At 41.7% G+C, this 24,873-nt stretch overlaps 1 protein-coding gene across 3 annotated transcripts in view; it reads right to left on the reverse strand.

Moving 5' to 3' along the window:
• Nucleotides 1-24,873, reverse strand: part of HEATR6 (HEAT repeat containing 6) — a 158,529-nt gene that overhangs the window by 51,649 nt on the left and 82,007 nt on the right. For 2 of the 3 annotated variants that reach the window (XM_073616080.1, XM_073616082.1), the window contains 4 exons: nt 16,971-17,070; nt 12,685-13,043; nt 3,500-3,622; nt 3,273-3,359 (listed from right to left, as the gene is read on the reverse strand). In XM_073616080.1, coding sequence (XP_073472181.1) covers nt 3,273-3,359; nt 3,500-3,622; nt 12,685-13,043; nt 16,971-17,070 — 669 coding nt within the window. The remainder of the gene's footprint in view (nt 1-3,272; nt 3,360-3,499; nt 3,623-12,684; nt 13,044-16,970; nt 17,071-24,873) is intronic. The other variant, XM_073616081.1, reaches the window with a different exon arrangement.

Consider the following 24,873-nt stretch of genomic DNA (forward strand, 5'->3'; position numbering starts at 1 on the left):
TATACAGTGGGGGGAGAAACACTGGGGGAATCTAGGATGGAAAAGGACCTGGGGGTCCTCATAGATGATAGGCTCAGCAATGGCATGCAATGCCAAGCTGCTGCTAACAAAGCAAACAGAATATTGACATGCATTAAAAAGGGATTAACTCCAGGGATAAAGTGATAATTCTCCCACTTTACAATACTCTGGTCCAGCCGCACCTAGAGTATGCTGTCCAGTTCACTGTCCTGTCCAGAGTACAAAGAAGGCAACAAAGCTAATAAAGGGTCTGGAGGATATTAGTTATGAAGAAAGGTTACAAGCAATTAACTTATTCTCTCTGGAGAAGATATGCTTGAGAGGGGATATGATTTAAATGTACAAATACCATACTGGTGACCCCTCTATAGGAATAAAACTTTTTCACGGAAGGGAGTTTAATAAGATACGTGGCCACTCATTAAGATTAGAAAAAAAGAGGTTTAACCTTAAACTACGTAGAGTGTTCTTTAATGTAAGAGCGGCAGGGATGTGTAATTCCCTTCCACAGGTGGTGGTCTCAGCAGGGGGTATCAATAATTTCAAGAAACTATTAGATAAGTACCTGAACGACCGCAACATACAGGGATATACAATGTAATACTGACATATAATCACACACATAGGTTGGACTTGATGGACTTGTGTCTTTTTTCGACCTCACCTACTATGCAAGTGTTTTTTAAATTGTCATTTAGGCATGCTGTTTGAAAGTGAACACATAAAAATATAATGGGATTCACTCAAATTTGACTGCAAAAGTGGAAATACACTTTAAGCATCCAAATAAGTATGCAAGCATAAAACAGGATTACTACATGTATCAGTTGCCAAATATCCCGAGCTTCTTCTAATTCATGAGAAATTTGACTGACACAAACATAAAGGCCCCTTTCACGTGGGCTTTCCGATCAGGTCCGCCTGTCAGTTTTTCTGGTGGACCTGATTGGACACTCCATTCAGCCCTATGGAGTGGAGGATGTCAGCGGTGACATGTCCGCTGACACCCACCGCTATCCGATCCTGTCCGTGGAATACAGACGGATGGAGACCCTATTTTCCACCCGTCTGGTGGATCGGATGAAAAATGGACAGGTGGTCTGTTTTCATCCGACCTCCACATAGAGGAGAGCGGGACCCTGACAGGTCTGTCTCAGCACAGTGAGTGGAGATGGACCTGTCGTCTGCCTGCTCAGCTGGGGGTCAGCAGATCAATCCCCCACTGAGCAAAGCAGAGTTCGCCGGGTGGATCGAACATGTGAAAGGACCCAATTTTTACATAATTTTTACATAATATATGTGTAAACATAATGTAACTTTCTTTCTAATCATTAGACATGTGCACACTGAAAAATGTTGTTTCGGAAAATTTTTTTTCGCCCTAAAAATAAATTTAGTTACTCCCGAAATTCATTTTTATTTATTTTGTTTCATTAAAAAATGCATTCGTCCGAAAATCCAAAATAATTAAGGTCGAATGTCATTGAAGGCTTATGGTGTCTGTCGAATGTTCTAAGAACATTCGACAGAGCAGCTAAACTGTACGACGCCGCAATCATACATTTCCGGTCGAATGTGTCGCCTACAAGCTATAGAAGGGTTCTAATGTTGTATGACACTAGTAATCTTCATGTCGAATCTTTTCTCTCTATGTCGAATAATCTTGGACTAATAGAGTTAGGTTAGGCACATTCGACCTTTTTTGCTGTTGTCTCTTTAATGTTGAATCTTTTCTCTCTATGTTGAATTTTTTCTCTCTATGTAGAATAATCTGGAAGTAATAGAGCTAAGGTTAGGCACATTTGACCACAGGTTTGATGGACCCAGATCGCTTTTGTCAGCGTCACGTCGAATCTCCTATCTATATCGAAAATGTTGTCACAATGAAAATAAAGCATTTGTTTATGTTGGATCTTTCGGTTTTCGGATTCTGCACGTTTGTTATCGTTTGTTAAAATGATAACGAAAATACCCAAAATTTGGACGAAAATGCATTCGAACTAATCATTTACTTTTTATTTAAATTATATGAATTTATATTGTCTGTAAACCCGATTCATGAAATTTGAACTAAGCACACATATCTGTAGTGTTTTCTTATTTCTCTCCAAAGCACTAAGTCCCGTGTTTTGTTGCTCTGTTATCAGCATGATAACTTTCCTGCAATCAGCTGTCTTGCCTATATGCCAAGAATCCATTCCCAGTGCTGAACAGGAAGAAAACATCTCTAACATGATGTGCACTGTCTAAAGAATATATAAAGCTGAAGACAGCAGACATGCATGTAAAACTTATGTAGGGAGATTTGTTTCATCCCCGTGTATCATCTGAGGCTGTTCACTTCACTGGGTATATGTGAGGGTTTACATCCACTTTAATGTCATTTCATAAATTATAACGTAATCAGTTTAAACTCACAGCAGATATACAAGAAAGTGCTACTTAAAGCACTTGTGTGAAATCCCTGGTGATCCTACTAGTCCCCTTGCTTTCCTATTATAAACTGACCACACTAAACAGGAGAGCACACTGTGGTCAGTTCTATAGCTATGTTGAGAACTCAAAGTACTCTACTCCAATTATCAGACTTGCCCTGACATGCCCCCGCTGCACAGCCATTCACTGGGAAGCTCAGTGTGCTGCTGCTTCTCCTCCCCCCAGCTCTTATGCAGCTGAGAACAGAGGGAATGTGATCGCTAATAAAAAAGGGACAAAAGTTATTGATAATGTTTTTTTTTTAATGCCCACCAGACATAGGTTTGCAACAAGGGAAGGGGAAAAACAATATGAAGTGCAAAAAAAATAAGACAGCTCACCTAAGTTTGGAAGCCTGAGGGGATGGTTACAGCCCAAAACACACGCACAGAAGAAAAAAAAAAAAAAAAAAAAAAAAAGGAAGAAGACCGACAGAGCAGAGAAGAAACCTCCATAATTCTCCCCTACTGTTCCTGGCCAACACAGCCCCTGGGTCCACTGTCCCGGAGAAGAGGGTAGCTGACTTAGGAGGCCTCTGCAACCAGCACGATGGCCTGAAAGTATCAAATAATGAACTAGTGATGCTTCTGTTAGGCTCGAGGAAACACAAATAACTGGGGTGCAAGTGTAGTCTGTTAGTTTTTATAATGGTGGATGTGTTTCCTGTTTGTAGGTGGGCGGAGCCATTGCTCTCAATGATTTCCTGGAAGATGCGTTGAGAAAAAAAGATAAATAGTTATTAATGCTGAAAACCAACATTTTGATGGAGCTCTTACCTGATTAACAGTCACTCTTTTTTCAGCGGGGATTAACAAATCAGTTTTCTGCTGCTGGACTATCCCAGTTCCCAACTCCTCTAAAAGCTTAAAAATATACAAACATATTATAAAAGAAGCAATTTAAAATGTTCCCATCTAAAAATAGGTTTGCAAAGACACAAATATATTGAATATGTACTATTTCTTATAACAGAACATTTATAAAAAATTAGAACCCACTTTACCTTTGCACCATGCAGCTGAATTGATGCATCCATCTCCTGCATACATTTGCAAGCAACCTCTGCCAACTCCATGAGATAGCTATGTGCCATATTGAAATATCCCTTTACCAGACGAGCCAACACCTGAACAATATGTAATGTTTAAAAATGTTGATATGTTTCATAATAGTAACCCATGCACAAGATTTAAAATTCCAAAATAATCTTAAGAAGAAAACGGTAACATTAAATGTAATGATCTGTGCAGGGAAGCTGTAGCATGTAGTAGCACTAGGTTATGTTTGGCTTGGTGGACAAAAGTATTGTAAACCCTGCCGACTGTGGTCAATCTACTACAGTAGGGCAGGGTGGGCAGCCTTCCAACACATGTACCACTGCATAATGTGAAGAAGGTAGCATGGCAACTATGGCAATGTTGTATTAAATCTTTTTATTTGGAATATATGCTTGTCCAACAAACAAATACTGTTTACATCGCATATAAAAACATTACAAAGGAAAGGCGAACATACATAAATACCCCCCAAGCATTTTGCCCTTTACCACCCTTCCATTCCCCCCACCATACCATTCGTTCTTACCCCCCCCCCCCCAACTTACATCCTACAATCACTCCTCCCATTCTTCCTAATCCACTTATACCCATTCAGACCGTTCCTGCTCCAGCCATAACTTCCATATATTCTTATATTTCTTCATACTGCCTCTTTTCCTATACCAAAATTTCTCCATAATCATATCTTTAACCTCTTTCATCCATTCTGCCATCGTCGGGGGAGCTTTTGCCTGCCACTTCCGTGCTATTAACTTCTTTCCCTGAAACAAGCATCTAATTATTGCAGTCTGGGTGTTTTTAAGCATACCGTTCTTCTCCATCAAGCTCATGAGACAGGTTCTAGCTTCCATGTCTAACGATGTCCCAAACACAGAGTTAATTTTCACAACTATCTCTTCCCAATACCTGTGTAACTTGGGACATCGCCAGAACATGTGTATCAAATCGCCTCTCCTATCTCCACAGTGTTGGCATTTAGCATCTGGCCTCTTTCCAAACCTAAATAGTTTTTCTGGTGTATAATATAGCCTATATATCAAATACAGGTGAGATACCACTCGTGACGGTGACAGAAAGACCCTGGGCCCTAATGCTAAAACATATTTCCACTGTTCCTCCGTAATTGTACCAACATCTTCCTCCCATTTAATCCTGTTTTTATATTCCACCACCCCCTCCTGTCCAGTTTTTCTAAGCAAAGGCATTTCATTCCACTTTATCACCTTCCCTCTAAATTGTACCTCTAGGGCATGCCTGACTTGCAGATAACTAAAAAATAGTCCCTATACCCCTATGCCCTATACAACTGTGCCAAGCAGTGGATACCTCTCCTGTCCCATTCCTCTATTTTCCCCATCACATTAAGCTCTTTTAAGTTTTTGTTGTTCCATATTGGAGAGAACTCAGAAAACCCTGTGTACCCCAACACGCCCTTAACGGTCTTCCAGCTTCTGATCATTAACTGAGTTGTGGGACAACTGTAGCCAAAAGATTCTGCCTCCACTGCTTCCACTGCTGTATCATGGCTAGTATTATTCATCAATATGTTCCTTCCTCCTCCCCTTTCTTCGGGCAGGTTACTACCTCTCATAAACTGCATTTGAGCTGCCAGAAAATAGCCCCAAGGGTCCGGTAAAGCCAGGCCCCCCGCCTCTCTCGGTCGCCGTAACGCCTGCAAGCCAATCCTTGCCACCCCGTTTTTCCAGATTGAATCTCTAAACAAACTGTCCAGTTTTTTGAACCAGTGTTTTTGGATCCAAACGGGGGAATTGTGTATTACATATAAGATTTGCGGCATCCATACCATCTTGATTAGATTACATCGACCGGCAACCGAGAGAGGCAGGTGACCCCACACTCGACTTTTCTGCTTTAGCTTCACCATAAGTGGTACTACATTTCCCGTTATATACTGCCCCGGGTCTTTTGTTATATTTACCCCTAAATATCTCATTTGACTTACTACTCTTATTGAATCTACCTGATTCGGAAGAGGTTCTACAAGGGGGTCTATTGGCAAAAGTGTAGATTTTTCCCAATTAATTGTCAGTCCCGAAAAGTGGCCAAATTCTTTGATCATTTCCATAGCTTCTATCAATGAGACCTGTGTGTCTTCCAAAAATAACAGGATATCATCCGCATACATTGCGACTTTCTCCTCCTCCCTCCTTCTTTTGAATCCCCAAAATTCTTGACACGCTCTTAAAGCAACCGCCAATGGCTCCAGTGCGAGGGCGAAGAGCAGGGGTGACAGTGGACACCCTCTGTCTCGTTCCCCTCCCCAACTGGAACCATTCAGAACACTCCCAATTGACCCTTACCTTGGCCCTCGGTTTATCATATAGAAGTCTCAACCATTTCACAAAATTAGGGCCAAATTTAAACTCCGCCAGTACTTTCCACAGATAGTGCCATTCAAGGCTATCAAAAGCCTTGACCGCATCTAGTGATAGAATGGCTCTATTCCCCCCTTTCTCTATTGGTAGCTGTGTATTTACATATACTCGCCTTATGTTCACACTCACCGATCTATCCGGTATAAAACCGGCTTGGTCTGGGTGTATTACTTTAGAAATTATTCTTTTTAACCTGTTTGCTAGGGCTTTTGCCAAGATCTTAACGTCTGAGCACAAAAGCGAGATCGGTCTGTATGAGGCTACATCAAGCGGATTTTTCCCTTCTTTTAGTAATACTATAATAGTGGCTTCAGTTATAGATATGGGCAATCTTCCTTCCACCTCGACCCCATTCAATACTTCCAATAATTTTGGGAGCAAAACATCCCCATATCTCTTATAGACTTCTATAGGCAGACCATCGGGCCCTGGTGCTTTCTGATTCGCCATATCTATTATTACCCTTTGCAACTCTTCCAATGTCAACGGGGCTTCCAGTGCTTCCCTATCCTCACTGGATAAGGGGCTATTTTCAGTTTTTCAAAAAACTCCCACATTTCTCCCTCTACATTAATTTGTGGGGTACTATACAGGCCTTCATAATAATCTTTAAATACCTCTACTATTCCGGGGGTAGTTCTTATACCAAATTGCTGAGATAGTGGATGAGGGGCCATTTGCTCTAGCTATCAATGTCAAAGTTCTCCCCACTAGTTCACCTTCCCCAAAAAGACTCTGCTTCTGAAACATTTTTTTTCTCCTCTTTCTATAATACTAATTTCCTATATTTCTCCTGACTCTCTACCCAGACATCATATCTAGCTAAGGTTGGTTCCTCCACATATCTCACTTCAGCCCCCCTCACCCTTTTTACTTTATATTCCTTGGCCTGTGATTTTCTCTTAACATAGGAGATTTTTTGTATAAAGACCCCCCGAAGAAACGCCTTCAGGGAGTCCCACATTATGGCCAACGGGGGCAGTCCCTGAATTTAAATTTATAAATTCTTCTAAAATAACTGCAATATCCCCTTCATCCTCAATTACTTCGAGCCAAAAGGGGTTCATTTTCCAATCCCCCCAATATGGCTCGACCCAATTCTAACTGAGAAAGCCACTGGTGAGTGGTCCAAAAGCCCTCTTGGCTCGTAGTCTACCTCTTTCACTATATTTAGGGATTCCTCATTACATAGCACTAGATCGATTCTGGATAAAGTGGCATGCATCCTAGAGTGACACGAATACTGCTTCACACCCGGGTGCCACTTCCTCCAGATATCTATCAGCCCTACCTCCTCACAAAATTGGAGAAGCGGGCCTTTGAGTACTCCTCCAGAAGCCACCCTTGCTGGGAACCTATCTATGCTGTTGTCCATGGCCATATTAAAGTCCCCCACCACTATAACTGGCACCCCGGGTTTATCTGCTATAAAGCTTATTAAGTCACTCGGTATCTCTGTATTAAATGGTGGAGGTATATATACATTTGCAAGTACACATTCCCGACTTTTAAGTTCACTGAACTCTAAAAAACAGCTCTACTGAACTAGAGGGCCATAAACTGAAAATAACCCTGGGCCCAAAGTACACTTCAATCATCACTGGCTGCAGCTTACCTCTACAAATACTGCATTTTAGTTTTTAAAAAAATCTGATGAACCATAGGTTGGCTAACCATATCCAACCAAATGTATCTTTCCCGAAAGGACTTCAGTTTAAAACGTCATTTTACCCAAAAGTGATAGCCATGTTATAAATGAAGACAAGTAAAAGGCGCAATACTTTAGTACCTCAGTATGACTATAGAAAAACCATAGTAGTTCAAAAGCAGATATCAGGAGGGGTAGATGAGTGTGTCAGGGCTGCCACCAATGGAGACCAGAAGCAAATTCCAGTGAAGCTGAGAGAAAAACAAGGAGAGGAGCGCCTCTGAGTATATATCAAAAACACTTTAATAGTAAAACAATATCCACCAACATGGAAGAAAGTATTGTTGAGTGCATCTCTGAGCTGAGCAGATGAAAGTCACAGTGAGTACGCTTGTCGCTGGCAAAGTGCAGCACATCAGATCCCAGGGAGGAGTAGGACGGTGGACAGTCAGAGCCTGTAGAAATCGGCACTGCAGCTCCAAAGATCCTAGCTGGTGACCACAATGATGCAAAATGGCCGGGCGGTGTCAAACCCAAAGTGAGGCTTGGACAGCAGAGTGACACAGGGCAGTGACCTCACAAGAATGCGACGCGTTTCCGCGCAACGAGTGGTATAGTAGCCGCGCTCTTTTATCAAGCATAATGAACGGAATAAGGTGACAGTCTTATATAGGTGGAGCAGGGGGAGGAGTCAAAGGAAAAGAACATGTGGTAATAACATCCGATCCTTATGATGGAAATACATGATTATAACTTAACCCAAGAAAAAAATAAATATTGATGATGAAGTATACCGTAACATAAGTTAAATAAATAGTAAAAATAATAAAAGTAAATAATAATTGATAAATGAGATTAATGATAACAATAGAATTAGTAATATAGCAAGTGCAACTTAATCTTATAGTTTATACATGGTTATAATGTGTGAATTGCATACTGCAACCTAGCTATGTGCATGATATATAATAAATAAAATAATTCAATGTTTTGGAGAAATTTATGAGGAAATTGGGGGAGTTTTAATGTGAGGGAATTATTATATATACTCAATAATAGGTAATACGACAAAATGAATGAATGATGAATTAGAGATAGGAATAGATATAGGAATTAATAAAAAAACAGTTGTTCAATTAATCACCAAGTAAACCTATATAGTATTCTGTGATGGAATAACAGTCCAATCAATCTTGAAATATATAGATGGATCGGATAGCGATTAAGGGAGGGGGAATAGGTGGAAGGCAAAAATAACAAGAGGTGGGGGGAGATGCTGATAGACTCTCTGGTGATTCCAGAGCGTCTATCATATCACCGTCATATTCAAAAGAGCTGGGGGATAGGATGGGTGGAAGTGGATCAACAAGATCAGTGATGGGTTTATTTTGTTTAATATGAAAAAACCTTTTGAGGGTAAGATTGCGGATGTATCTGTTTAAATCTTTGAAAAGCAAAAAAGGGTTAGGTTTGTTGCTGGGGGCAAAATGTAATCATCGGCTAAGGACAGTAGAGTAGTGTCAGCAATGGAAAGGTTATGAGATGAAAGATTAAACATTTTTACAGTTTGCGGGATCACTAGCTGAGGAAGATGGCTCATTGAGCCTCTTCACACAGCATCTTGCCACCCCCCCCCCTCTATAGTCCACTTGTCCTTTAAGCCTAAATCAGTCTTCTACCCTGCCCATTCTAAAGGACCTTATCTTGAGAGCTTTTACAGAGTTATTTATGCTGATTTTCTAAAGCTTTGCCAGTCATCCCCTACTGTCATCTAATCAACACAATCTCTCTTAGACTGATACACATGGCAGATATTATTATAAAATCTGCCAATAAAGGAGGGGGGATAGTCTTGCAGAACAGAGGAGACTATAATATCACAGAAGCCGAAAGACTTCTTTCTGATAGGGCCACAAACAGTAAACTCAAAAAGGACCCCACCTCTGACTTTGCTCATAAGGTTGATATTTTAGTGAAATTAGCCTTTGACAAAGGAATCATCTATAAAATAGAAGCCTCTTTCTTCCGTAAGAATTTCTATCAAATCCCATTCTATCACCTGCCCAAAATTCATAAAAACTCTACATCTCCTCCTTGCAGACCCATAGTAGCTACTATAGATAGTGTGACTACCGGTTTTAGCCAATATATCGATCAATATCTGCAACCTCTGGTTCATTAGTTACAATCATATATTAGAGATGGTTCTCATCTCTTGGAACTCCGCACACCATATAAATGGGAATCTTCCTATGTATGGCTTTCTTTAGATGTTAATTCCCTTTATTTGTCTAACCCCCACATATTTGGCCTACTAGCTCTGGAATCTTTCCTAGCTCAAAACCCACTCATCAATCCCAGACAAGCTGCTTTCATCTCAGAAGCTACTAACTTTTGCCTCACCCACAATTATTTTAATTTTGATAGATATTTCTACCTGCAGGGAACCGCCATGGGTGCCAATTTTGCATCATTAGACGCAAATCTAGCCATGGGTTATTGGGAAAATAACCACATTTGGCAACAAAACCCTTTCTCTGCGAATATCATCTTTTTCGGACGCTATATCAACGACATCGTCATCTGGGATGGCCCCCCTGACCTTACCACCCCCTTTGTGGATCATTGCAATCACAATCCCTATGGGCCTATCATTCACCCATGTCTCCGATCCCATCAGCCTGGCTTTCTTGGATTTCGAATTAGGCCACGCAGGTGACATCATCATTGCTAAGAACTATACCAAGCCAACTGCTGGCAATTCCTTTTTGCACCACAAAAGCTGTCACTATCCTAAATGGATACAAAAGCTACTAAAAGGACAGTTTTGTCGCTTGTGACAGAATTGCACATTAGATACCTACTATGCCTTACAAAGTGTACACCTAAAAAAGAAATATATGGACAAGCAGTACCCAGAATTGGTGGACAAGGCACCAGACTTTTATTCCAAAGGCAAACCCGCCAAAACAGTCAGAGAACCGATAGACCACTCCACCAGATTCATTACAACTTTCCACTTCCAATACAAAAAAAAAAGGAAAAAATACTTACTAAACATTGGAACATTCTGCAACAAGACTCCCATCTCAAAACTATTCTTCCACCAGTACCCAGAGTAACCTATTGAAAAGCCCCTAACCTTAACAATAAGATTGCCCCCAGCAAACTAAAGTCGATCCAAACGAGCCCCAGCCCTATGACTCTTTTACCCCTTTATCCATTTATCTATTTGGGTTTGTACCAATGCCGAAAGGCTCTATGTAAAACCCGTTCCTTTGTCCACCACGGCGAAAAATCTTTCTGCTCTAAGGAGAAACCCTACCCGCTAGACCATTTTTATAATTGTTCATCAGATTTTGTGGTCTATGGTCTCACATGCCCCTGCGGACTAATCTATGTTGGCCGCACCATCTGCCCCCTAAGGTAGCAGTTCGGACAATAGAAGGCTCATCGAAGGGGGTAAGGACATGCAGTGTCCCACGGCATTTTGCAAAATTTCACAAAAAAAAAAAATCGACCACTGGCCTAACAGTATGGGTCACTGAACAAATTCCCAAATCCCTCACAGAAGCTGAACGTTTCAAAAAAATTGTGCGCCAGAGAGACGTTCTGGATTTATAACCTCAATGTTTTTTCACCAGGTGGCTTAAACGAGAGTTTGCGACTGTACTTTGATACTTTTAATATAGACTGTTGGATGTTTTTTTAACCTTACGTTGTTTTTATCACAGACTCCCCTCTCCTTCTCTATTCCACATAGGGGTGGCTGGTTTGTATTTCTGTGAGTATATGGTAATCTGGCCCTGAGATAAGAGATAGTACAGAACATTATATATCATGTAAGGCTAAACATTATTTAGTATCGCTCCATTCGCACCCACACTAAACTGCCCCACCTTGCTCTTGTTATTTTTGCCTTCCACCTATCCCTAACCCACCCCCCCCCTCCTCCTCCCTTGAATCAATATCCGATCCATCTACATATTTCAAGATTGACTGTTATTCCATCACAGAATGCTACATAGGTTTACTTAGTGATCAATTGAAAGACTGTTTTTTATTAATTTTATATCTATTCCTATCTCTAATTCATTATTCATTCATTTTATCTTATTACCTATTATTGAGTATATATAATAATTCCCTCCCATTAAACGCTTCCCATAATTGCCTCATAAATTTCTCCAAAACATTGAATTATTTTAATTTATTATACATCATGCACATAGCTAGATTGCAGTATACAATTCCACACATTATAACCATGTATAAACCATAAGATTAAGTTGCACTTGCTATATTACTAATTTATTATTAATCTCATTTATCAATTATTTAACTTTTATTATTTTTAATATTTAAATTATGTTAAGGTATACCTCATCATCATTATGTATTTGTTTCTTGGGTTAAGTTATATTCATGTATTTCCATCATCATGATCGCATGTTATTACCACATGTTATTTTCCTTTGACTTCTCCCCCCTGCTCCACTATATAAGATTATCACCTTATTCCATTCGTTATGCTTGATAAAGGAGAGCGGCTACCATACCACTCGTAGCGCGCACGCTCAGAAACACATCGCATTCTTGTGACGTCACTGCCCTGTGCCACGCTGTTTGCTGTCCAAGCCTCGCTTTGGGATTAACACTGCGTGGCCATTTTCCATCATTGCGGTCACCAACTAGGATCTTTGGAGCTGCAGTGCCGATTTCTACAGGCTCTGACTGTCCACTCTCCTACTCCTCCCTGGGATCTGATGTGCTGCACTTTGCCAGCGACAAGTGGACTCACTGTGACTTGTTGTCCCACCTGCTCAGCCCAGAGATGCACTCAACAATACTTTCTTCCATGTGAGTGGATACTATTTTACTATTAACGTGTTTTTGATATATACTCAGAGGCAGCCCTCTCCTTGTTTTTGCCATGTTATAAATGGAACATGGTGGCTTGGGTCAGATATATCACCAGAAGAGTTATTCAGACATATAATAAACTGTAAAGTGGTTTAGCACTCTTGATTCCACAACAAAACTGAAATATCAAAAATTTCCTTGATAATCAGATTAAAGTTCATACCTGCAGAGCTTCCAAGCGGACAGGAGAGGGTTCATACTGGACAGCAGTGGCAGAGCTGACATCACTGTCAGAATAGGAGTCTTCCCTTGGATTAACCACCAGTGATATGCACAGACGTACTAGCCAGCATGGCTCAGCCAGTGGATGCTGAGGGTTTGTTTCACTGCTTACTTCTAATTCTGGAAACGTCTCTTTTCTCCACCAGTCAGGATCACTGAGTCGTGTAATGGTGCTAGGGGCACTGCTTGGTAGCAATGAAACAACTGGTTGCTGCAGTAGTAACTGCACCTCAGGTAGTGGTACTTGAGCAGACACAACAGCACCCAACAATGTAAGGCCTGATACTCGAACATTCACATCTACAACAGTAAATATATTAAGTCAATACAAATAAAACGAAGAACACACAATAAATAAGTAGCATAATGTTTAACCACTTCAATACAGGGCACTTATACCCCCTTCCTGCCCAGACCAATTTTCAGCCCTCTCACACTCTCGAATGACAATTAGTCATGCAACACTGTACCCGAACAAAATTTTTAGCATTTTTTTCACACAAATAGAGCTTTCTTTTGGTGGTATTTAATCATCACTGGGTTTTTTATTTCTTGCGCTATAAGTAAAAAAAAAAGAAAACGAACATTTTGAAAAAAAAAAAAACATTTTTCTATTATAAAAATTTAGCAGATAAGTAATTTTTGTTCATAAATTTGGGCCAAAATTTATACCGCTACATCTTTGCTAAAAATAACCCAAATTAGTGGATATTATTATTTGGTCTGTATGAAAGTTATAAATTCTGCAAGCTATTGTGCAAATCATTAAAAATTGATCACACCTGGTGTACTGACGGCCTATCTAATTTCTTGAGGCCCTGAAATTTCAGGACAGTACAAATACCCCCAAATGACCCCTTTTTGGAAAGTAGACAAGTCCAAGGTATTTAGTAAAAGGCATGGCGAGTTTTTTGAAGTTGTCTCTGGTCAGTAGACCTTTTTCGGTCATGACCCTTCGATAGAAGCCAGCCGTTTGTTCTGTTGGACTGGCTGCAGTAAACATGGGCCAAATGTCGGACAATTTCTTTTGAACCGGCCGGCCGATGCCGCCTGACATTCGGTCCATGTGTACTAGGCTTTACTCTGATTGCACTGTGTTCTCAGTGTGCAAATCAAGCCTTACCATCTTCGGTCCGCCCCTTTCATTCAAAACACCACTGATCTTTTTTTCTTTTTTTTTTATGTCTTTAAAAGTGGAGTTCCACCCTAAATGGAATTTCGACTCATCTGATTCCACCCCCCCGCCCTTCTGGTGCCACATTTGTCCCCTTTCGGGGGGGTACGGGTACCTGTTCCTGTACCTCCGCGGCGAAGTACGTCAGCAGCTCGGCCCCCTCCTCCCTCCCCTTCTGCCAGGCAGTGAGTGAGTGCAGCGCGCTTAGGCGAAGTTCACACCATCTTCGCATGCGGCTCACATCAGGGGTCTGGTGTGTCCTGTTCACTGTTTCAGCCCAAATTTTTGGCTAAATTTGGACCTAAAGACGCACAGGGCTCCTGTGCAAATTTGCACTGGAGCGGCAGCGGAGATATGGGAACCGGCTCCATAGAGAGCCGGTCAAAATCTCCTGCTAATGCGAACTGCATGCAGGTGACCTGCATACAATTCACAATAGTGTGAACCCAGCCTTAGTGCATGCTCAGTAGGGACCTGGCCGTGAAGCCAAAAGGCTACACTGCCGGGTTCCCTTACCAGCAATGGTGGCAGCAGCACCCGATCAGCCGATGTAAACATCGGCTGTGGTGCTGACATCGCTGGACTCCAGGACAGGCAAGTGTACTAATGTTAAAAGTCAGCAGCTACAGTATGTGATTGTTGACGTCACCATGCTGTCTTACTAGGAGGATGGGAGTTTGTTGAGAGCCGGCCGGCTCTGTTTTTACACGTGATTTTAAACATATAAATGTAAGTGCAATACTTTTTTCTATAATTAAAAAGTTAGACAATATTACAATATAGTCAGTCTCTCTTTTGGGTTCTTTGCTGAACGGATTATCACGGACTTTACAGTGGTGCCGGTGTGTGAGAAGTCATTGCAGCCATCTATCCAGTGCTATTTATTCCTAAGATTTTCTGTGCAAGTAAAGGCCTTGGCTGGGTTATAGCCACATGCCTGGTTTTGCATGCTATCTGGTAAGCAAGTTTTTCTTATGGTGGCGGTGCACTTCTTGGAGTGGATCACTGTGGTGGCATTATCATAAGGATTTATCCCACCAACTTCAAATACTGAAACATATCATTATGTTATTCAATCAATTATCCAGATTCATCATTTGGGACTATTCTAGCGCGACTTCTCTTATCTATTCTACTTGTGTATCTCACATTAAGCTGCTGCTTTTTTGATGATTTTTTGTTGACACACTAGAGCGGTTCTAACCCCTTCTACAGTATGTGTAGCTCCTAACTTTTAATTTTTAAAGGGGTGGGCGGAACTCCTCTTTAAGAAGGCATTATTTCACTCACTAGCCACCAAAGTTAAAGGGCAATCTTCCTCTTTCTAAGCTTTTGTGAAGTGCAGCAGTTACCTATCATTAAAACTAGCAAGCCATGGGGAACTTGTCCTGTGTTAATCTGGGCATAGAATGTCAAAAGAATACCTTTAATGTGATGTATATAGTCAAAATGGTGAAAATAGATCAAATTATTGCTTATTATAAAAAAATAATCTAAAAATTGGACAGATGTGTTAGTCTCCCTAGAAAGGATTATAAATAACTGGATCAGTGTAATATTTTAAATAGCTTACTGTAATTAGTAACACAGTTCTTCAACCTTATAATCGGTCTTTTTAAATGGAGAAAAGTAATTACTCTGCTGTTTGATAAAATCATGTGCACTACACTGAATATGAGCCAGGGAAATGGCAAACAAATTTTCAACGTGATGGTATGGAAACCATATGTGAAAATAAGAAGGAGGGGTGAGCTTCAAAGGGAAACATTATAGTTCATAATCGCATGAATGTCCATCAATTTAAACAACATGTGTTCTTCTATGTCAAAAAAGAAGAATAAACAATATAGGTGCAGTGTGAATCGCAAAGGTGATCTTCCTGTACTAGGCATCCACAGGTGAAAGTAGAAAGGCGTATGCGACAGGTTCAACTGGTTCCTTTCTGACGACCATAGGCGACCTGGGAATTTCTGATGTTCAGGGTATGTATATAGTCACCTTCCCGGCAAATAGATGACCAGAGGGTATGGCTTTTACTCGGCAAGCGTGGGAAAATACATACCCTGAACATCAGAAATTCCCAGGTCGCCTATGGTCGTCAGAAAGGAACCAGTTGAACCTGTTGCATACGCCTTTCCGCAAGCATCTACCTGGATCGGTTGATCCACAAGCCTGAATGACACCTTGCCATACGGCAAACGTGTCCACCCTTTCCGGTAAGCGTATTTGCTCCTTCTACTTTCACCTGTGGATGCCTAATACAGGAAGATCACCTTTGCGATTCACATTGCACCTATATTATTTATTCTTCTTTTTTTACATCGAAATACACATGTTGTTTAAATTGATGGACATTCATGCGATTATGAACTATAATGTTTCCCTTTGAAGCTCACCCCTCCTTATTTTCACATATGTTTTCCATACCATCACGTTGAAAATTTGTTTGCCATATATATGCATTGTATTGTGTATATATATTTTTCATGTTTAGTGCTGCATTCCTATACATATTCTAGTTTCTTTCACATTGTCACTACACTGTTGATGCTGGCTGCTATTTTTATATTTATTTTTTATAGCAGCGCAACAATATTTTGTACATTTGGGCCAGGGAAAGCAAAAAAGAGTTGTCTGAGATCAAAAAGAAAACTAGAGACCAGCATGTCAAAGGTAAAGGCTATAAGACCATCTTTCATGTAACTACACCAACAAATGTTAATCAAGAAGTTTAAGGTCCATGGGAGTGTAGCCAACCTCATTAGAAATGGCTGCAAGAGGAAAATCGACCAAGACTAAGCAGAAAGATAGTGCAAATAGTAGACAAAGAGCCAAGGAAAAATTCCAGAGAGGCACAAGCTGAACTTCATGGTGAAAGGTACATCAATGTCTGATCGCACCATAATTTGCTTTTTGAGTGACAGTGGGCTCAAAGGAAGACCCAGGAGAATTTCACTTTTGAAAGAAAAGCACAAAAAGCCAGGCCAAAAAAATAAAAATTAGTACTTTTTTTTTTTTTTTTTTTTTACATATAAAGTAAAAAGTTTGCCAACCTTTATTGCGGATGTACGGTTTAATATAGTTCCATACTCTAGTAAGTAGACCTGGTTTTAGTCGATGATAAGGGGCATTGGATACCAAATTTGCAAGGCACTGCAATAATCAGAGAGATAAAATGCTTTATATAGCAGAACAATGGTAAATAATATACTAATATAGATATGCATAAGATATCACCATTCACCACAAACAAAAAATATGTTAGACTGATTATATTATATTATAATATTCAGATACAGTACTGTGCAAAAGTTTTAGGCAGGTGTGAAGAAATTCTGTAAAAATGCTTTCAAAATATATATTTTAATTGTTTATTTTTATCAATTTACAAAATGCAAAGTGAGCGAACAGAAGAAAAATCGAAATCAAATATTTGGTATGACTACCCTTATGGCTTCAAAGCAGCATACATTCTTACACTTGCACAAAGTCAGGGATTTTGTAGCATTAGAGTCAGGTGTATGTATAACCAATTATACCAAGCAGGTGCTAATGATCATCAGTTTCATATGTGGGATAAAAAAAAAAAAAAAACAGCCATTAACCGGTTCCCGACCGGCGCATGCCGATGTACGTCAGCAGAATGGCACAGCTGGGCAAATGGGCGTACCTGTACGTTCCTTTGAATTTGCCGCCGTGCCATTGCATGCGCCGGCTGGGAGCTCTGTGAGTCGGGTCGCGGGTCCCGCGGACTCGATGTGACTCGACTCAACTGGATTATTATTGTATATCATCCACAGCAGTCTATTGAGCCTATATGTTTATATTTCATATCAGTGTTGGCTGACAGGTATTATTTATATCAGCTGAAGTTAATTACTTATTGACTGCATTCTTTTATATACACCTTCACATATTTGTATTTATATTTTATTTTTTTATATCCTTTTTTATCCTTTACCCTTTGCACATATATTTCAAGCACACGTCACTTTTTCACGTGATAGGTAGAACTTTGTTCTGGGTGGATATACACAGTTTTGTACACCTTATGTATATGTTCACACATATATATGTTTATTTTGTGGTACACACATCATCAAGAGTTACACACACATATGTTTTTTCATTAGTACAGCGCCATTTCCCTTTTTGCGTTTTTACATTTTGATTGGGTTTCACCTAGGTGGGACTTTCTTATAGGGAGGCAGCAGTCACACATATTCTAAGCGCTGATCCCTCTGATTATCTTCACAAGGTAGTTATACTGCATCAGCCAGATTTCAAAGCAGACTAGGCTGGGATGTGCTGTTCAAGCTCTTTTGAAGAAACACAAAGAAACGGACAACGCCGAGGACCACAGACCGTGGTCGGCCAAGTAAAGTGCAGCAGATGAAGACACATCATGCTTACAGAATTGAAGGAAACTGATTGTAAGCTCTTCTGAGCAGGGCCCTCTTAATCCTATTGTATTGTATTGTATTATAACTGTATTGTCTCCCTTTTATATTGTAAAGCGCTGCGTAAACTGTTGGCGCTATATAAATCCTGAATAATAATAATAATAATAATAATAGTGGGACCCACATACACCCATCTCCTGTCCATAGAAGAGGTCTTCATGGAAGAATTGCAACCAAAAAAAGCTATACCTCTGATGTGGAAACAAGTCTAAGAGACTCAACAATGCATGAAAACATAAGGACTGGGGTGCAGAAAAATGGCAACAGGTGCTCTAGGCTGAGCAGTCAAATCTGAAATATTTGGCTGTAGCAGGAGGCAGTTTGTTCGCTGAAGGGCTGGAGAGCAGTACAATAATGAGTGTCTGCAGGCAACATTGAAGCATAGTGGAGGTTCCTTGCAAGCTTGGAGCTGCATTTATGCAAATAGAGTTGGAGATTTAGTCAGGATAAATGGTGTCCTCAATGCTAAGAAATACAGGCAGATACTTATCCATCATGTTATACTAACAGGGAGGCGTGCGATTGTCCCCAAATGTATTCTGCAATGACCCCCAAACTTACAGCCAATATCATTAAGAACCATCTTCCATGTAAAAAAAGAACAAGGAGTCCTACATCCACAGAAGAACTGTGAGTAGTTCTCCAAGATGTTTGGAACAACCTACCTGCCCAGTTCCTTCAAAAACTATGTGCAAGTGTACATAGATGAAATGATGCTGTTTTGAAGCCAAAGGGTGGTTACACCAAATATTGATTTGATTTGGATTTCCCTTCTGTTTACTTTTGTTTATTGATAAAAAATAAAACCAATAACACTTCTATTTCTGAAAGCATTCTTAATTTACAGCATTATTTCACACCTGCCTAAAAAACGTTTACACAGTAGTGTATGTCACAATAAAGTCACACCAATGTGATATTTTAATCAGCAGACTTTGTTGATTACATTTTGAAGTACAAGGGGTGTGCAAATTGCATGAACATAGATTGGAAAAAATTACAGTAAAAGCATTTTTTTTTTATATTTTAAAAGTTTTTTGAAGTGCTGGAAAGGGTGAGGGTTAGACCCTCTATTATGTTTTTACTGTTGTCTGTGTCCCCATTTGGGAGATTCGCCATATGTCTATTTGTTTCGGTGTCCCTAGAACAAGAGCTGTGGGGAAATCTTCAAAAAGAATACCTGGTCCAAGAACAATTGTACAAGAGGGTAAACTCCCTTACTTTGAGAGATTTGCTCTACCTTTCTGGTGTCCCTCTGGCACAGGAAGTGACTGGAGATTTCCCCAATGGTACACAGATAGCAAAAAAATAAATTTGCAGGAGTTTTATACTGTACATACATGTTAAGATATTTGGAATGACTACTTTCTTAATGTACTGACTACACTGAGCTCTTGTGATCATCAGCTCATATTCAATAACCATAAAATATACCAAAAGTGCTTCTATCAGAGAAAGATAAATTTAATTGCTGTAGGTGCTATGTGAATAATCGCAACACAATCTCATAACCAAAATGAAGGCAGAGGACAATGCATTCCCCATGCTGATTCCGGTCCATTAAAAGCAGCTTGACAAAACAGAAGAGGTCAGCTTGACAAAAGAAATCCTTCCATTAAAGAAAATAATCAGCTTGTAGAAGACCTTGCTAATTCTTGTGCTCATGGCAGTTAAGAAATGCAATCCCCTATGGCAGATAATCAAAGAGGTAGAAAAGAAAGGATGATGAATTTTTATGTTTAATATCAAACTGTCTCGTCTTCTGTGAAAGCCATTTAACCCCCATCAGTTAATCCATTTGCCTTGGAGGCCAACAGAAAAAAAAAGGGTTCATTATTTTCTGAGCATCTGTTGTTACAAGATGGAACAAATAAAAGTAGCACTTGCAGTTTTTTTTTTAGGTCTCTGATTTAATTTAATGCTGCAAGCAATTTTTTAAAAGCACTCACAAAAAGACATCCATTCATGTTACACCATCTACAGAAATGTTTAAAATAAAACCAAAAAAACGTTGAGATGCTTTCTTGAAAACCTGCTTCAGGTAGTAAAGCCAGCTGTAATAATAGCAGAGTATGCAATATGGATAGAACAGCCTCAGTAAAACAAAAAAAACATTTAAAAAAAAACTGTACTTCTAGTGTATGTAAACCATAACAAAGAAGTCATCTTAAACCTTCAGAGGGAAAACTGATGCTCCTCTGCTTGTCAGTGGACTGGGGCACCAGCTGGATGGAGATTGCCCCATCTCACTATGTGTCAAACACATAGGGATCAGTCAGACTCCGTTTGGGTGAAATGTGTCAGAGTGAGGAGGGTCTAGCACAGTGTTTCTCAACTCCAGTCCTCAAGGCACCCCCAACAGGTCTTGTTTTCAGGCTTTCCATTAATTTTTCACAGGTGATTTGATCAGTTTCACTGCCTTAGTAATTACCACAGCTGTTTCATCTGAGGAAAATCCTGAAAACATGACCTGTTGGGGCGCCTTGAGGACTGGCGTTGAGAAACACTGGTTTAGCATACCCTTAGACCCGGTTCACACAAGTCACGCTCCATTCTGTACAATAGAACCATTCTAATAGGAGCGACTCAAGTCGCTCTGACTTAGAATAAGGTTCCTGTACTACTTTGGAGTGACTTCGGAGCGGCTTGCATTGACTTCTATATAGAAGTCGTTTTGCAAGCCATGCTGAAGTCCCGCTGTACAAGGCGGCTTCAGAGTCGGGCGAATTTGAAGCCGCCCCTGTGTGAACCGGGTCTTATAAATCTTATTTGTTTATTTAAATATACAATAGAAACCTTGTTACTCTGATGAGGAGGAAGCAGAGGCCTCAGAGCAGAGCTCTCCAGAAGAGGGGGAAGATTTGGACCAGGATAGTCAAAGTGAGGAAGCTAGGCCTGGAAGGTACCTCTTCTCTGCCGATGGCATGGAGGGCCTCCTCAAAGCAATTTATGCGTCTGAGGATATTCAACAGCCATCCTCGCAGGTCTCAGCTCAGGATAGATTGTATAGGGACTGGGGAGACCTCAGTCTAATTCCCTTCCGGTCCACCAATCTCTCAAGGACATAATCCTGAGAGAGCGGAAGGAACCTGAGCAGAAGGTACTCAGGCTCAAGACGTGGAAACGTAGATGTCCCTTCAGTGAGGAAGAAGAGGAAAAGTTCTTTAAGGTACCGCGGCTGGATGCTTCCCTAGCCCAAGTATCCAAGCACTCGGACCTCTCCTTTGAAGATTCCGGCAACATCCAGGATCAAATGGATAGGAGATCAGAGACCCTGCTGCCTAGGGCCTGGGACACCAATGCAGCAGCTATGGGACCTGCATTGGCTTCCGCCTGTGTTGCCAAGAATGCAGACTCATGGGTCAGTAAATTGGTAGACCATGTCTCGCGTGGGTCCAAATCCAAGGAGGTATTGGATTCCCTGGAGGTGATCGGAAAGGCGGTAGCCTATCTGGCAGACGCAGCGGTAGAGACTGTAAGAACAACCGCAAAATCTGCAGCTCTCTTGAACTCTGCTAGGAGAGCTCTTTGGATAAAGGCGTGGGATGGAGATTATACCTCTAAGTCTCGTCTTTGCGGTATACCCTTTAAGGGCTCTCTGTTCTTCGGAACCGATTTGGAGCAAGTCCTTTCCCGGGTGACTGAGAAGGGCAAAAAGTTCCTAACCAAACCCAAAAAAACCTGTTTTAAGGGTAAGAAGGAAACGGGTAGGAAGTGGGGGTTCGGGAAGGGCAAACAAAAGGGTGTAATCCTTGCCCCCATTGCCCAGAAACACCAGAAGTTTCTTTGGGTTGCGGTTCAGTCAGGGCAGGGCGTCCAACATTGGCAATTCAGGGCACTCCCCTTCTGCCTTACGGCCAGTCTGAGAATCTTTACAAAGGTTCTCGCCGAGGTGATTTAATTTCTTCACCTCCAGGGAGTAGCCTTGATCCCTTATTTGGACGATATGCTTATTTATAATCCGGTCCTGCAACAGCTCCGGTCAGACCGGGACAAGGTGATGGCCACTTTAGAATCCCTAGGTTGAATGATCAGCCAGGATAAGTCCTCCCTGGATCCCTTGCAGTCCAAGATGTACTTAGGGTACCTAGTGGACTCGGTGGCTCAAAAGATTTTCCTCCTCCAGGAAAAGATCATAAGGGTGCGGGGGGCAGTGTCCACACTTCGCCAACCTAGGAGGCTCTCTTTGAGGTCAATCGTGAGAATTCTGGGGGTAATGACATCATGCATCCCAGCGGTGCCCTGGGCCCAACTCCATTCTCGGGCTCTCCAGGGATTCCTTCTCTCCTCCTGGGACGGGAGAAGGGAATCCCTGGATGTAAGGGTTTCTCTCCCAGTGGAGGTAAGAGACTCCCTGGACTGGTGGCTCAGTTCGAGAAACCTGTCGGGGGGTTCGGTCCTGGGCCCAACAAGTTCCGTTGAGCGTGACAACCGACGCGAGTGCCTGGGGATGGGGAGCTCACTTAGGAGATCTCTGTGCCCAGGGTCCTTGGGACCAAAGTCAGAGCAGGGCCTCTTCCAATGTCAGGGAACTCCTGGCGGTCGGAAAAGCCTTAGAGGTTTTCGGGGACCAGATCCGGGGGAGAGAAGTACAGGTCTTCTCAGACAACGCTGTGGTAGTGTCCTACTTAAACCACCAGGGAGGAACAAGGTCCCGGAGGCTAACGAGTTTAACCCAGGGGATACTGGAGGAGGCAGAGAGGAGAATCTCCTCAATATACAGGCGGACTTCCTCAGCAGGCAGCCCATTCATCAGGGAGAGTGGGAGCTAAACAGCAAGGTGTTCTTGCTTGTAAGCGAACATTTTGGCAGACCAGAGATCGATCTGCTTGCAGGAAGAACAGGAAGGTCCGAAAGTCCTTCTCTCTTGCCAGGGAACAGGGCGCCCAGGGGGTGGATGCTTTAGCCCAGAGCTGCAAGTTCAGCCTGGCATATGCGTTCCCTCCCTTGGTACTCATCCCTCCGGTGTTACAGAAGTTATCTCAGATAGACTGTTGGCCCATTCTAATCGCACCCAGGTGTCTAAGGAGGGCATGGTTCCCCACCTTGGTGAGGTGATCGATCGTCCCTCCGTTGCATCTCCTGTGCAGATGTAGAACTGGTCCCTGGCAGAGGATATCACATCTCGACCCAGGGTTCCTTTCCCTGATGGGCTGGTGCTTGAGAGGGAGATCCTCAGGAATAGGGGCTGTTCAGAGAAGATGATTCATACCCCACTGCTAAGTAGGAAGCCTGTCACCAGCTAAATTTACGCTAAGGTTTGGAAGGTCTTTTCTCATTGGACTCAAGCTAGAGAGGGCACTCTCCAAACGATACCGACAGTCCTGGAATTCCTTCAAGAGGGAGTTGACCAGGGCTTGGCAGTTAATACTCTCAAGGTTCAGGTCACGGCCCTATCCGTGTTTTTGCATAGTAGACTCGCAATGAACCCTCTCATTAAAAGATTTTTGTTAGCCAGGGAAAGAGTAACCCCGGTAAAGACAAACAGGTTTCCACAGTGGGACTTGTCCCTGGTACTAGATGTCCTAACTAAAAGGCCCTTTGAGCCGGTGGCTCAGATTACAGTTAAATTCCTTTCCCTTAAAATTGTCTCCCTTTTGGCAATTATGACAGCCAGGAGGGTTGGTGACTTACAGGCTCTGACAATTAAAGAGCTGTTTTTGTTGCTCTTAGAGGATAGGGTAATCCTCAGACAGGATCCTCTGTGCCTGCCTAAAGTGACCTCAAATTTCCACAGGTCACAGGAGATTGTACTTCCCTCATTTTGTGAGAACCCCAAGAATGAGAGAGAGAAAGAATTTAATTTGCTAGACGTCGGACGATGTCTACTTGTCTATCTGGAGAGAGTTAAAGCCTTTAGAAGATTCAACCATCTACTGATTAGCTTCTGTGGCCAGAGAAATGGTCTGCAGGCCTCCAAGCCGACTATAGCAAGGTGGATAAAACAGGTTCTCTCTGTGGCCTACGAGTACTCAGGTAAGCCAATTCCAGCTCACATTAAGGCTCACTTGACTAGATCACTGGTGACCTCCTGGGCAAAGGGCAGGCGCATCTATTGACCACATCTGCAGGGCAGCCACATGGACGAGCCAAAACACCTTTCTGAGGCACTAGAGGCTGGAGTTGTTGTCACCTCAGGAACTGGCGTTCCTACAGGCGGTGGTTCCACCCTAAGGTAGGCCTGAGCTTCTTGTTCATCGTCTCAGGTGTGGAAGATGACTGGAGAAAATTACCAGTTACACTTACCGGTAACAGTGTTTCTAGGAAATCTTCCAGGATGGCAGGCCTATTTCCGTACCCTTTTGTGCTGATATTTAATTATCACGAAATGTACCTTCTTGCACTGGTGCAGACTAATACTTTGTCATAACTGAGGGACAGAGGGAAGGGTGGGGCCTTTTAAACTCTGTTGATTGTGTTTCCTGTCAGGTGAGACCAGTCATCTCAGGTGTGCCGTCCTGGAAGATTTCCTAGAAACACCGTTACCAGTAAG

Source organism: Aquarana catesbeiana, linkage group LG02, assembly GCF_042186555.1.
Source record: "Aquarana catesbeiana isolate 2022-GZ linkage group LG02, ASM4218655v1, whole genome shotgun sequence".
NCBI lineage: Eukaryota > Metazoa > Chordata > Amphibia > Anura > Ranidae > Aquarana > Aquarana catesbeiana.